We start from the raw sequence: 13,778 nt of genomic DNA, 5'->3' as shown, positions 1-13,778 counted from the left end.
AAGGCCACCTTTTGGGTATTTGGAAAACCGGTACTTGGAGATGTTTGGTTGGCTTGAAATTTCGGATGGACGAGAGAGAGAGAGAGAGAGAGAGAGAGAGAGAGAGAGAGAGAGAGAGAGAGGTGGTTTTGGAAGATTTAGCTGGTATTGAAGGTGGTTTTTTTTACCTTTTGTTTTAGGTTTTTCAATTATAGTAGGGTTGAGAAAAGACGTTGACAGATTCTAATTTCTATTGAGGGTTGACGAGAAAAAAGCCCTAAAAAACTAAACACAGGGTACCATAAATGGGAAAGGGATCCTCTTCGGATTCACTTTGTGGGCATCTTAGGATCCTCACATTTTAGCCGTTAATCGTATATCGTGTGGTCAGTTTTCGTCAGATATTATTTGTATTTAATTTTAAATAAAAAAATCAAATAATTTATGACCGCATAATACACGATTAATGGCTAAGATGTGAAGATCTCTACGATCCCCACAAAGTAAACCGGATGGGATCCAAATCCCCATAAATGGACTCTACGAAAGATGACTACCAAAAATGGGAACAAATAAAATGAATAATGGAATTAGAATATTGTTTTATTTTAATATAATTACACTAAATTTATTTAAAATACGGAGGGAAAGTTCAAACTTTAATTGGAGAAGCTCTAACCATCCTAGCTAAATGTAAATTATCTAAGGTATAATATTATTCATCATTATTGTTAATTTTGTTTTTGCACCACCAGCAATATGCTTTAGTAATAATATTCATCTTTTGTTTTTTGTCCAATTATCGATATTGTTAGATTAACTAACTTAGAATAAAGCTTTTTAATATTTTCTTTTCTTTTTTTTAATCAATTCCTTCTACATATTTACCTTGAATTTGATATCTTCAAGCAACTATTTGTTTTGTAGTTAAACACTAACACACTATCAAATGGGAGACCCCATTATATCTCTCTGTAATTGAGATAGATCATAGATGTTGATGGATTTGATATCTTCAAGCAACTATTTGTTTTGTAGTTAAACACTAAAACACTATCAAATGGGAGACCCCATTATATCTCTCTCTAATTGAGATAGATCATAGATGTTGATGGATTTGATATCTTCAAGCAACTATTTGTTTTGTAGTTAAACACTAAAACACTATCAAATGGGAGACCCCATTATATCTCTCTCTAATTGAGATAGATCATAGATGTTGATGGATTTGATATCTTCAAGCAACTATTTGTTTTGTAGTTAAACACTAAAACACTATCAAATGGGAGACCCCATTATATCTCTCTCTAATTGAGATAGATCATAGATGTTGATGGTTTACAGCCAAACATTTTCTCTGAGGACGTGTAATTCAATCCAAAAAAAAAAAAAACCTTTTTCCTTGAATAATGCTTGGTAGAACAAAATGAGAAGTCAAATTTGATACCTATATAAAGGCGTAGCTTGATGCCTTTTGCTTCTTAACTAGGTTCAAGTTGGTATACTGAACTCCTATTTGAGTGTGCGAGACTAGAAATTCTAGAATTCATAAGACGGTTCAAACGTGACTAATATCCACCAAAGCCACATTACGTGGCTACTGAATAAAAAAGGGCCGTTTGGTAATTCGTGGCTCATGCTGTGATGAGAACCATATATCAGCCCTTAGGTCATGAGTTTGGTATGAATGAAATTATTTTCTCCTCTCATTATCTCTCTCTCTCTCTCTCTCTCTCTCTCTCTCTCTCTCTCTCTCTCTCTCTCTCTCTTCCTTCTTCTAACGGATCTGAATCGAGGTCCTATTGGAGAAGCTCATCAGGATTAAGTAACGATCTCATGGCGTTTACAAGTGGAAGGTCAAAGACAACTTTGATCGACCTACCGAACGAGGTCATGTTTGAAATTCTTCTGAGGTTACCCCTAGAAGCACTTTTTCGCTTTGCATGTGTCTCCAAAACCTCACAAACCCCACCCCCCCCCCTCCCCCCGGCTCCGATGCTACATTTACTTGATTCTGCTGCCAACTGTGGTGCTGCTGATGAACTTGATCAAGTACCTCAACTTATGCTAGTTGCTAAAATAAAGGTCTTGCCGTCACAGTTATCGGAGGACGATACTGGCAAGTATGATTTGAGAGAAACTAAGCATGCTCTTCCCCTCACAAGATCGTTCAATGGTTACAAATGATGTATGTTTTGTTTTCTGCAACTTGTTTTGCTTTAAAGAGAATCATGTATACGGCGATCCATGCTTGCTGCTTAATTCTCTGGAGGAAGAAGTTCTCTCTGAGAAGTTCTAAGGATTCCTAGCAGTACCATCGATGATGAACGCTCCAACATCGATGATTGGATAATATTTCTAACACCTACAAGATTGTTCATGTTTCGCAGCCAACAGCATTAATTACGTGTGACAATGTTGGCCCCAGTTTATGTATTGGGCACAACCTCGTGGCGAGAAATTGACTCAGTTCCTCCTTGTGAGTTAAACAACAATAAGGCATCGTATGGAGATATGCATTGACTTGTTTTTGAAGATAAAGAATTTTTTTGACTCCCTCATCCCAACATAGAATATTCTCGCCGTCAGAGTTGCTTACAGTGTGCTTAACTTGAGGGTATCCTTGGCCATTGTGGATATTTCATACACTTGTGTTGATTATGGGTGTTAAAAAAAAAGAGAGAGTGGATGTTACTTTACAAAATAGATATCCGGTTGAAAATCGAACTCTGCTATGGTACCATTTGATAGAGACTTGTGGTGTATGGGAGCATGTCATATTCTTCAAATTAAACATTATTGGTAAAATAATAGAAAATATTGGTAAAAAAAAAAGAAAATGTTGGCGTATACTACTTTTTGGATCGAAGACATGATTCCATGGAAGCTATGAATCTTCCACTTTACCCTCAGTGTACTTCTACACAATAATGTTCAGTTATACTAGAAACCTGATTTCTTTGAAAAATTATGGCAAATTGGTTGAAGGTAAAAAAACAGGAATATGGCGGAAAATTTGTAAGATTTAAGGGCCAGGAAAAGCTTTTGTGAAGCAGAAACAAATGTGAAGGAACGGAGAGCACAAGCCTTGATTCAGTTTTTGTGAAGGGAAAATTGCTGTTTGGAAGCGGTTTCATTAGGGTAAATCTTAGACATTGTTCTGCTTCATTTGGTTACATGAAACTTTGTTATTGTGTTATCCAAAGATTAACTGTTCAACAAGTAACCGACTGCCAACCTTCGCAGAATTCAATTGAAATTAAATATCGTTTTCTTTCCATTCTTCATGAAATTCTTTCTTACCTTGCCAAAACACTCAAATCCGAAACCAATAAATTGTTGGCTCTACGTTTTCTTTCGTTTTACCGTTCATATTCCGATGATCGAGTACAAGGAAGAGGCTTTGCTTGCATCATGGCATGCATCGTGGAAAGGAAAAAGAAGGTCGTTTATGGTTTGGGAAGAAATTCTTTTGGCAAAATGTTTGGAACGGATCATCCGACAATATTCTATCGTGTTTGGTACCGCAACTATCAATGTTGTCAAGAGAAAGTAAGTATCATTCATTTATTATTACAATTTTTTTTTGGGAGTTGTCCTTAGTACTCTAAAAAGTCATCGTGCACTTCTTTATAAAAATGTAATTGAGAACTTTTATTTCGATGATTATAAAATGACTTTCTTGAATAGAAGTATCAAGTTGTCACCGAATCTTTTGTTTGGGTGAGTAGGATTGGAGAAGCTGATTAGAACCAACGATGTCATGGTCGAAAGCCAAACTGCAAACACATCGTTGATGGACCTACCAAACGATGTCATCGTCGAAATCCTATGCGACTGCCTGTAAAATCACTTTGCCGCTTCGAATGTGTCTCTAAGAGCTCTTCAAACATAATTTGCTGCCCCTTTTTCACTACACTGCTCACACGAAGTTTGCTTAATTCTGCTAACTCTGTCGTTGCTGCTGAAGTACCTCAACTTATGCTTCTTTCGGAATCCATAACGTGCGGTTATGATCACAAAATAATGGCCATGCAGTTGCAGCTGTCAAAACCCAATGGCGAATACGAACTGAGAAAAACCAAGCATGCTCTTCTTGTTACAAAGTTCCCTAATAACTCATTGGGTTTTGTTTTCTGCAACTTGTTTCTCTTTAAGCGCGAATGGGAAAGTGGAGGACCATTTTTCTTGCTCAATCCTCTGAGGGGAGAAGTACTAAAGCTCCCGATTAGCGACAGAAATGTTGCAAACTATATCGGAGAGAAAATAATTGCGGAATGGTACGGTGTTGGATTTGACAACCTAACCAACACTGCCAAGATTGTTCGTGTTTTCAAAAAGGGAGCAAAAATCCAGCACACAAACACAATGGTGGCAGAAGTTTGTGCATTAGGAACTAGCTCATGGCGAGAAATAGATTCGGTTCCTCCTTGTGACTTAAGCGGAAATAAAACATCTGCATACGGCGACATGCATTGGTTTGTATACAAAGACGGAAATGGGGAACATGATAACCACATCATCTCTTTTGATTTCAACAAAGAACTTTTCTGGACTCCTCATCCCAACATCCAGTTTTCGCACCATCGGAGCCTTGTTCATTTGCTCAATCTGAGAGGATGTTTGGCCGTCGTGGATCTTTCTTCAGACGATTGCATTGATGTATGGGTGTTGAAAAATAAGAGAGTGGGTGCTGGATTACAAAACGGATGCCCACAAGTTTGTAGAAGAACCACCTCGACGTTCAATCGAGAGTTGTGGTGCATGGAAGCATGGCATATTTTTCAAGCAAGAAAGTGATCGTGTATACTTTTTGGATCTAAGACATGGTTCCATGAAAGTTGTATATCTTCCAACTTTACCGCCGGGTTTCTTCAACCCGAGAATCTTCAGTTTCACAGGAAGCCTGATTTCTCTGAAAAATGATGGCAATTTGGTCGACGGCGAAACAAAAGGGATATGGGAAAATATTTTCATCGAAGAACCAAGAACAGGTACATGGCATTTTGATTAGTGTGGAGGAATATAGTTTACTTGACATGTAAGAACATAAAATTGACATTGGGTTTCTTTTCCCCCCACGAAATGTGGAATCATGAATCGAAAAGATGCGCGAAAGTATGAACAAACGAATGTATTTATATCATTGACGGATAGAAATTTCAGAGTACATGTATCATCGTTAAGGTACAAACAGCGATCTCCCCGACATCGGAGCATTGAAACCAGAAGATTTTCAAGCAATGCCAAAGACGATCGAACTGGAGGGATGCCAACCGGTAAGTATACAAGCTCTTAGAGGTAGATATTTACTTCAAGCTTTTCCTCGCAAAACTCTTGAACTTTTGCATTCCGTTATTGACAAAAGCCGAAGGGGACTCCTCAAACAAAATTGTAACAGGAGAAACTGCGACTTGGCATGAATGTTGATGTAGAGCGGTGTTGTATGTGCGGTCCCCTGTTACGGGATGCGAGCCAAGCCATCCTTTGGCACTTTTGGGTGAGACGGAGCCTGTTATGACTGTTGAATAATTAGATTCAATTCCTGAGCACATCTTGCCAGCACACCACCCCTCCTGCATCCAAAACAAAGGGATGAAACCCTCCGAGTGAACACGGCTTATCTTCGAAGAGAGAAATTTTGCCACATTCTCATTGCACGTGCAAAGGACATCTTTTCTTTTCCAAAAGATTTTTGTTTTCACAGGTTATGTCAATGGATTTTGTATCTAACCTGACAAAGACCGGAAGAATTTTCTGGATCTTTTGAAGATGGATGGAGCATTGCTTGCAGCATTCCAGCCTGAAAACGCAAATTTCAAATTGCAATCCATTCACCATGTACGAGAAAAGTGTTTAGCAAACTTCTTAAACAGACAATACCTTTGCTCTGCCTGAAGGTTGACACCGACAGGTCGAGGTCCTGAAACAGTTGAGTGTATGACTGGGCCAAAGACTGCCACTAGCTTCAATAGCATCTCCAACGAAATATTTGCATGCCTGTACATTTGAATCAAGGTACATAATTATAGTAGTAATTCACGTCTCAAACAGTTCCACGAAAATTCCATGTATTTGACCATCCACTGCTAAGACAATGAGTTCGTTCACAACCTTATTCATTACACAATTACCTTTCTGTCTTGCTATCGAGTAAGCCCAGAAGCACAGGAAGCAAACAAGAAAACAGATCTAATGTGAGACAATCCATTTTCTCCAGAAGAACAGTAACAACATCCGCTTGTACCTGCATCATGATCAGATTTAATTTAGAAAACCCAAATATACAGAGAGAACAGCGGTGGTTACTTGTTAGAACCACTAGACTTTGAAAACAATATATACAAAACATGAACTCATCTAAAAAATACCCACAGAATGATCTGGCAGCTTCCTGATAGCACCGATAGCACCTTTAATATCATTCTGTTCCCAAAAATGCCGCACCACCTACAGTTGCACAAAATTGTAAGTCATGACTTCCATAAAGGAAGCAATGCTTGAAAGAAATGTTCAAGAGGCAATTCATATATGGCTTGTACATAAAAGGAAGAAATTACAATACAGTATTGTAACACTGTAATTTATTTTTCAGCCTACCATCAGTAGACTGATTTTTAATCATCACATTGAGTGCCAGCAACTCTAGTGTTATAAATTGTGTATTAACATAGAATCCTAGGTTGGAGCAAATTGACCTCAAACACTGTTTATGCCACAAAGTTATCTACATTAGGTTGCAGTTGTTGAGAGTTGCCCTCGTGTGAAGCCAAATGGCCACACTCGCTCCACGTCACCCAGTTGTTGTCCACGTGTTGACTTGAAAATCAGCCACACGTGCGGGGGCTTGTTGAGAGTTGTGCCACATCGGTGAGGGACAAGGTTTGCTATGTGCTTATATGGTCTTGGGCTACTCCTCATATTGCCAATTGGTTTTATGGTGGAACCCCAATCTCATCAGCAGTCACTAAAGAAACTAATGTTCAGAAGAACCACACAGCAGATCATGCGTCATTGGCTCATGCAAAAGACTTTCACGGAAAGATAATGTACCTGCAGTTTTGTCAAGCGGGAACGAAGGGTACTGAGAAATACGTCGTGAGTTTGCATCAAATCTTCAAGAGGACCCTCATTGTTCGTACAGATCATATGCCTCCCAGAAATTTGAGGTCCTTCCTTCTGCTTATGAAGCAAGTAGTAGAGATTATCTTCCAGTTTGAAAGAATAAGCAATATGCACTGAGACAGGCTGTGGACAAATTTTTTAGGTTCACACTTATTTTCGCATGTCAAATAAAGCTCTAAAGGCCTAAGCTAATACAGATGGTCACTTTCTATATATACTTTAATATCACATGATTAAACTACTAACTTCATGAATTCCTTATGTTCTAAAAAGGTCTTGGTTTTCAGTCTGAAGCTTGAATTACGTAGTAGCTTCTTCTACTTTAACTGAAAACTAAAATTTCAATCCACTACCCTTGGCTGTTTTAAGTCTAGAAAAACATGCTCTTGGGGCAGAAATATTTACCAGCATGGTGGATGCTCTGTCCCTTTCAGGTATCACAGGTCTAGAGATGTTAGCTTCAACTTCAGGTATCACAGGACTACAGATGCTTGCTTCAACTTCGGGTATCACAGGACTAGCTACGCTAGTTGCTTGATCTTTAGGTATCACAGGACTAGATATGCAAGTTGTTTGATCTTCAGGTATCACAGGACTCAATATGCTAGTTGCTTGATCTTCATTACCATCAAATCTCTCTCTCCTTTCAAACCGCTCAACCAGGGAGCGAGTCCTTCCTGAAACAACGGCAACTGCCAAATGCAGAGTCTTAAGAAACCAAGTTCCATTCAATACAATGTTAGAACCACAAATAAGGTAAGCAATGACAAACCTCCATTTACAAATTTAACAGAGTTCGTGTCCTTGCTGCAATTGAGGGATCCGTTTCCTGACATTAAAGAAAATCAGTAAGCTCCAGCTGGAAGGGATAATGGAAAGGTTCACATTCAAGACAAGTCAAGGATAATACAGGTCAATGATAAAAGGAAAAGTAAGAAGCAAGAACTGATTAAATAAAATACAATTTTGACTTCAGAAAGCTACATAAGAACAAAAACTTACTGGCTTCAAGATTGGAGGGATTATTTGGTGAAAATACTTTTTCAAATTTCTCTTCAACACTCTTGATCTCAGAATGCTTTTCCTCACTGGACTCTCTAGCCCTATCTTCTGATACACCTTTGGTTTGAGAGTTAAGATCCACTGCATTATCTAACGGCAGCTTCTCGAAGTCAATTTTGCTATTTGATGGCCTTCTTGCATGAGCAGGTTTGAGCAACATACCACGCTTGGTCCTCGAAAGTGCAACACCATCCCCTCCAGGGTTAGCTGTATCTTTTTCATCAGGACTGCTCCGCGGTACAATACTAGGCACAGCCAGTGATTTATTGACTATTTGTTCATTAGATTTTGGAGGCAACCGTACCGAAGGATTCTGCTTTGCAGCACTGTTTGCCTTTGAATCCGACGAGGGTACAACCTTTGGAGAATCCATTCTCCGTGTGGCAACTGGCTTTCCTCCACTACCTTTACAAAGATTATAAAACATAAAATAAGAGTAACTATAGGACAAACAGAAGTCATAAGGAACATAAATGCTGAATAAAAGTTACATATCTAGCGAATATATATGTTTCTAGAGTCTGGTGGTGGGAGAACCTAGATTCCCTCATTGGTTCATGCCCCACAACAGTGCAATATCATGAGTGCAGGGCCAAAATGGTTTTGGTAAAGTTTATGCTCAACTAAATATCACAAACTACTCATCTCCAGTCTCGATGTGGCTTAAGCAAGACCAGGCCAATGTTCAATAGTATTAATAGTAATAAAAAAAAAAATTTTTTTTTTATTTTTTTTTATCAAGGTAACAACAATGTAAATAAATTCATTTACACAACTTTATCAAAAGTAGAAGCCATATGACAAGCATTGGGAACAAAAAATTCAAAAGTAAGGATGAAAGGAGAACCCCAAACTTAAATAAAACGATAACAAAGCAGGAAAAGAAGAAAGCTTACAATCCACATATATGTTTTTTATTTCCTTTGTGTCATAATCAGGCGACATACACCGCAAGCCCGGACTTCTTATACCACTCTCTACCTTCCCTGCAATTTCCGGGAGTTTAACGGAACGTTTCTCATCTGCACAGTCATCATGCCCAGGCGTTGAATCAGCTGCATATGGCTTAGTAAGCTGAGACAGAAAGAGCAGAGTAGCATTATAACAACTCACAGGTCTCAGTCTCAAAAACAACAATTGGAATTTCAAAAGAACATAAAAAGGAGTAACCAGGAAAAAGTTTTAAGTCAAGTGAATACCGATATATCCGCAACCCAAACTCCAACAGAATTTCGATAGTATGAACAGCCCAACAGTTTCCCATCATGAATGCATAAGTCACTAAGTCTGTTCCATCCCATATCAACAGAATCATGACATATTACAGGTTCCCATGAATAAACCTACAAATAGAGATCTTAAGTTTATGATTCATTTCAGATACAATCCCGCAGATCACTGAGACGAAACAATTCCAAACCTTCAAACTGTCGTCCAATCCTGAGAATAGGGTCCTCCCATCAGGATGAAAAGCAATTGCACGTACTCCTGTAGGCTGGAAATAGGAAAAGATTATGTCAGAGGAGCAGGATGAAAATCGCATTATGAGAAGAAAGGGTTAGAGAAGCATAAATTGAGTCATTTATCTATATGAGAGAGAAATAGAAACATTAGCAAAGGAGAAAGGGGCAACATAGCAGGCTTCACCTGCAAGATAAACAGATATATTGTTTCGACATATTTAGTTCTCCTTAAATGTTTTGCTTTTCTAGCAGCCACATTCCAGGTTTTATTTAGAATTGCATACCTTTCAGACCTAAACCTAAAAGGAGAACAAAACTGAGAAAAATAATAAATACATTCAATAATCACCATAAAGTATCAGTTCCAGCACACAAACTCAATACCTCAGGTCTGGATGATCCAATCAATTCAAAAGTTTCCAAATCCCAAAATTTTACAGTTCTGTCTGTTGAACCTGAAATATATTTTAAAGATTAAAACGATTTACTGGCTACTACATGAACATGATGATGGGAATGCTGAAATTAAGAGTGTAGGATAAAATATTGAGGGACAAACTGAATGCTTAGAAGCTTACAAATCATTAATAAAGCTTTGCATAGGTTATAGAACGTGTTAAGCATACTTGAAGCTTACAAGTAACAAGTTCCAACTGACTTAACTTAAGAAAGCACCAGTTAACAAGAATGGCTATAGGTTGCTTGAACAAGTTGTAAGATTTCATTAAATTTCTTAGCAAGATGCATGAAAGGCTAGTATGAGTTGCTTGAACAAGTTGGACAAATGCTACATAATTTATAAATCCAGAAATTCATCAACTACATGCAAAGCCAAATTATATCCAAGACCTTACCTGTGGCCAAAAGAAACTCAAGGGGATGAAAATCTAAGGATCGAATATGTCCTTCATGGAATTTAAAATCATGCAAGAGCTTCCCAGCAGTTAGATCCCATATCTACATGATATACCAGTTATGGTCAAGGAAAAGAAAGCTTGCAGAAAGCGCACTGGTAGTGTGATTATTTATTAGTTTGTTACCTTTACAGCATTGTCAAACCCACCAGAAACTACCCAGCGCCCATCGGGAGTGAATTTAATAGTACTAATGCCCTGAGTATGACCCTTGTATGTGTGGATGCATCCCTTCTTTCTAATATCCCATATCTTTAGATTCGTGTCCATGGAACCAGAAGCAAAGAACTCACCAAATGGATGAAATTCAACAGCAGTACAGCTGGATCTGTGTCCAGTTAGTGTGCGAACCACTACACTTCAATAACAATAACAAACACATTAGGAGTTTACTGAAAAAGTTACTCAAAATAAACTGTACTAGTCTGCAGCCGCCAATCAATAAAGCCTTGGACACAAGACTCGTAAGTCCTCAAATCAGGTCAATTCTATCAATGAGGTGACATGATCCCTCAAATATATCACATTTCCCCATGCATCATTTTATTGCCTCACAGAATCAGAACATGTAACCAGTTCTTTAAATAAGGGTAAGTTTGGCTAACAACGATAAATAATACAGTAGCCAAATTTTCAAAAAATAATGATCAAGTAGCCAACTTACTCTTTGTTTCCTCAAGATCCCATATTTTTGTCACACCAGACGAAGCTCCAGCAAGCACCAAAACTTCTCCCGAATTAAAAGCTACGGATTCAACTGGACTTGTATGACCTGCAAACCTCTGCATATTTACCCCAAAAAAGAAAAAATTCAGGCAGCTGTATATATGTCAAAAGAAGAATAGCACCCTGAGCCATGGCTTCCAAGAACCAAAGCAAATGAGATGACGATTCTTTAAGAAGAAATTGAAAATGCATACAACCAAACGAGGAATTTGCGGTCATATAATATGCACTTATGGTATAGAAAATTGACATTTTAAAACAATACGAATCAAATGAATAACCAAATACAAGACCACCCTCAAATTCAAGTTTACGACTTTTCCCTAATTATGCTACTTCATAACAAGGAAGAATTCAAACAACTCAAAGGGCCTACAAGCCAATTCTAGATATCAGTTTAATAAATAACCCTTTGTGGAATCACTGAATTATAACATGTAATGTACTTGATTTTCAGAATAAGAGACCTTCTTAGGGCACATCAAAGAAAAATTCCACAATTCGGAAACAATTAGAAACATTCATAAAATAAAGGGCAGTACCATCAAAGCAGTGGGTTTGCCAATTGCCCAGAGATTGACTATGTGATCATCACCACCAGTAACAAAAAGCCGACACGCCTTTTTCCCAATACTTAGACAATTAATACTGTCTGAATGCGCCACAAATTCCTCTATATTCCATTAAGTCAAGAAAACAGTTCCTTTGACAAACACTACACAATCACACAAATGCCAAACACATGACACGCGCAACGGTTTACAAAATAAATCTGCTACATTTGTTCTTAAGCTCCTTTCGATCCTTCTCTTGAAAATCCCTAAACTAAACGACTAGACAAGATTAAATGAAAATCTTAAGTTAAACATTAACCCAAGTAGAGTATTTTGACTGAAATTTTACCCCATTTGACAGAACTTAAAAATCTTTACAAATTTTGTTACTTTCCTAATTTTCTCAGCTACCAAACACAGCATGATTTCCTCGATTTCCAAAGCTGGGATTCCAAAAAATTGCAAATCTCTTTACCTTCAATTCAAGCTCACTGACCAGTAAAATCAGATCAAGATTTCGAAAAAGCAGAGCTCAATTCTAGCTAAGTTCCAGCTAATAATCTCAAAAAAAAAAATATCAAAACTTCACACAAAAGGATACGCAGCTTGTAAGCACGCTTGGCCATTTCTGCACCAGTCGGAGCCAAAACGACTTCGGAAACCGGAAACGAAGAAGACGAACTTAGGATCGGTATAACAACTTCAGCTTGACCAGAAGAAGCAGAAGTCTTTTGAGCAGAAGCAGCTTTTCTAACCCTTGGATTTTTCAGCTGGAATGGAAATCCCACGAGAAAGATAGGAATCGGATTCCGATCCAGCAGCAACTCTGTGCTCTGACCAGAAGCAGCTTTTCTTTCTTCTACTTATCTTCCGCTCGCTCCTTCTGTACGTAATGACCGAAAGCCCCTCGCTTTTAACCGCGGGGACGACGAAATTACCTGGAAGCCCCCGGTCGGTTATTTTGTGACGTCGCTTTGTCTCCGGGTCCGTATTTCTACGTGTTCAAATTTAGTGGTTGGGATTTTATAAATTTTTTTGTTGCATTCAAAACCCAAATAAAAATAAAATTAGAGAATCAAATTTTTATTGTGCCCATCACGTTGGGTTGGGGGATGGTTGGTATGGAAATTTTATATTTTGAATAGTTATTCCCTTTTATTGTGAATTCTTGTTGGATCTTAGCGTCTGGAGTTTAGAAATCAGAAATTTTGGACCCTTGATTTGTGTAAAAAAGATATCGGAGTTTGTGATTTGTGTGAGATGAATTAGTGGAATGAGTTAATGGATATGTTGAATTCAATGTGAGCAGTCTAGATTACCTGCTTATTGAGTTATGAATAGTGAAATCCAGATATGTCTTAATTTTTAAACTTCTATCGAACATTTGATAAGGAGAGTTTCCTACCCAACAACTAGCTAGATTCCTAAAGAACCTTTTGAGGGTCATTGTGTTGAAGAGAAATTATTCGATCGAGACATGTTACTTCTATTTTTCGTGTCAGTCTTTGTTAATCCAATTATATAATAATTGTATTTTTGAGATTTAGTTCACTAAAAACTCAAAAAAAGTATCTGGTTCGCTTTTTAAGATTTTAGACAACGGTTTATATATGAAATTTTTGGAATTATTTATTTTGAATTGTCTCTAAAAAAACTCAAAAAGTTAGGTATACATGAAGTAGCTGGTATTTCAGTTTCACTTTCTATTTCAAATGTTGCAATACGTCGTGTATTTGGATCTCTTGTTACGTTTATGATAAATTATTTGCTAAGTAAATTTGAAATCAAAGTTGTTATTGGCATGAGAGTTAAAAGTTCTAACTATTCACAAGGCAGTGCATGTGAGTTTAATAATTTGATGTTAAAGATATTAACTTGATGTTTTAATTTTCTCTCATTTCAGTTCAACTACCATGGATTGGACCCAATGTGATGAGAAAAGCTTTGGTATTAGC

At 37.7% G+C, this 13,778-nt stretch overlaps 2 protein-coding genes across 6 annotated transcripts; one reads left to right on the top strand and one right to left on the bottom strand.

The window, feature by feature from the left end:
- The first annotated feature begins 4,005 nt into the window (after positions 1-4,005).
- On the top strand, positions 4,006-4,779 carry LOC103435057 (uncharacterized). The gene has a single exon (XM_008373456.2). The coding sequence runs from the start codon at positions 4,006-4,008 to the stop codon at positions 4,777-4,779; it is 774 nt and encodes a 257-aa protein (XP_008371678.2).
- A 321-nt stretch (positions 4,780-5,100) lies between these two features.
- Positions 5,101-12,710, bottom strand: LOC103434734 (katanin p80 WD40 repeat-containing subunit B1 homolog KTN80.1). Of its 5 annotated transcripts, none has more exons than XR_011581638.1 (18): positions 12,425-12,710; positions 11,812-11,942; positions 11,208-11,325; positions 10,670-10,896; positions 10,484-10,586; positions 10,014-10,084; positions 9,587-9,661; positions 9,366-9,509; positions 9,063-9,240; positions 8,107-8,571; positions 7,877-7,933; positions 7,510-7,796; positions 6,678-7,158; positions 6,355-6,429; positions 6,114-6,226; positions 5,863-5,979; positions 5,714-5,782; positions 5,101-5,555 (listed from the first exon to the last, which is right to left on the bottom strand). XR_011581638.1 is itself a non-coding variant. In XM_070822828.1 (18 exons), exons 4-18 carry the CDS (start codon positions 10,811-10,813, stop codon positions 5,495-5,497), a joined length of 2,085 nt encoding a protein of 694 aa, XP_070678929.1. In that variant the 5' UTR covers positions 10,814-10,901; positions 11,208-11,325; positions 11,812-11,942; positions 12,425-12,710; the 3' UTR covers positions 5,101-5,494. The 5 variants fall into 5 exon arrangements, 4 of the variants coding, with proteins under 4 accessions (XP_070678929.1, XP_070678930.1, XP_070678927.1 ...); XM_070822828.1 differs by having other exon boundaries at positions 7,033-7,158; positions 10,670-10,901; XM_070822829.1 differs by having other exon boundaries at positions 7,033-7,158; positions 7,510-7,781; positions 10,670-10,901.
- Positions 12,711-13,778: the final 1,068 nt, after the last annotated feature.

Source organism: Malus domestica, chromosome 05 (assembly GCF_042453785.1).
Source record: "Malus domestica chromosome 05, GDT2T_hap1".
Lineage (NCBI taxonomy): Eukaryota > Viridiplantae > Streptophyta > Magnoliopsida > Rosales > Rosaceae > Malus > Malus domestica.
The sequence above is the reverse complement of the archived record's forward strand: the minus strand, read 5'-3'. Positions and strand labels throughout refer to the sequence as shown.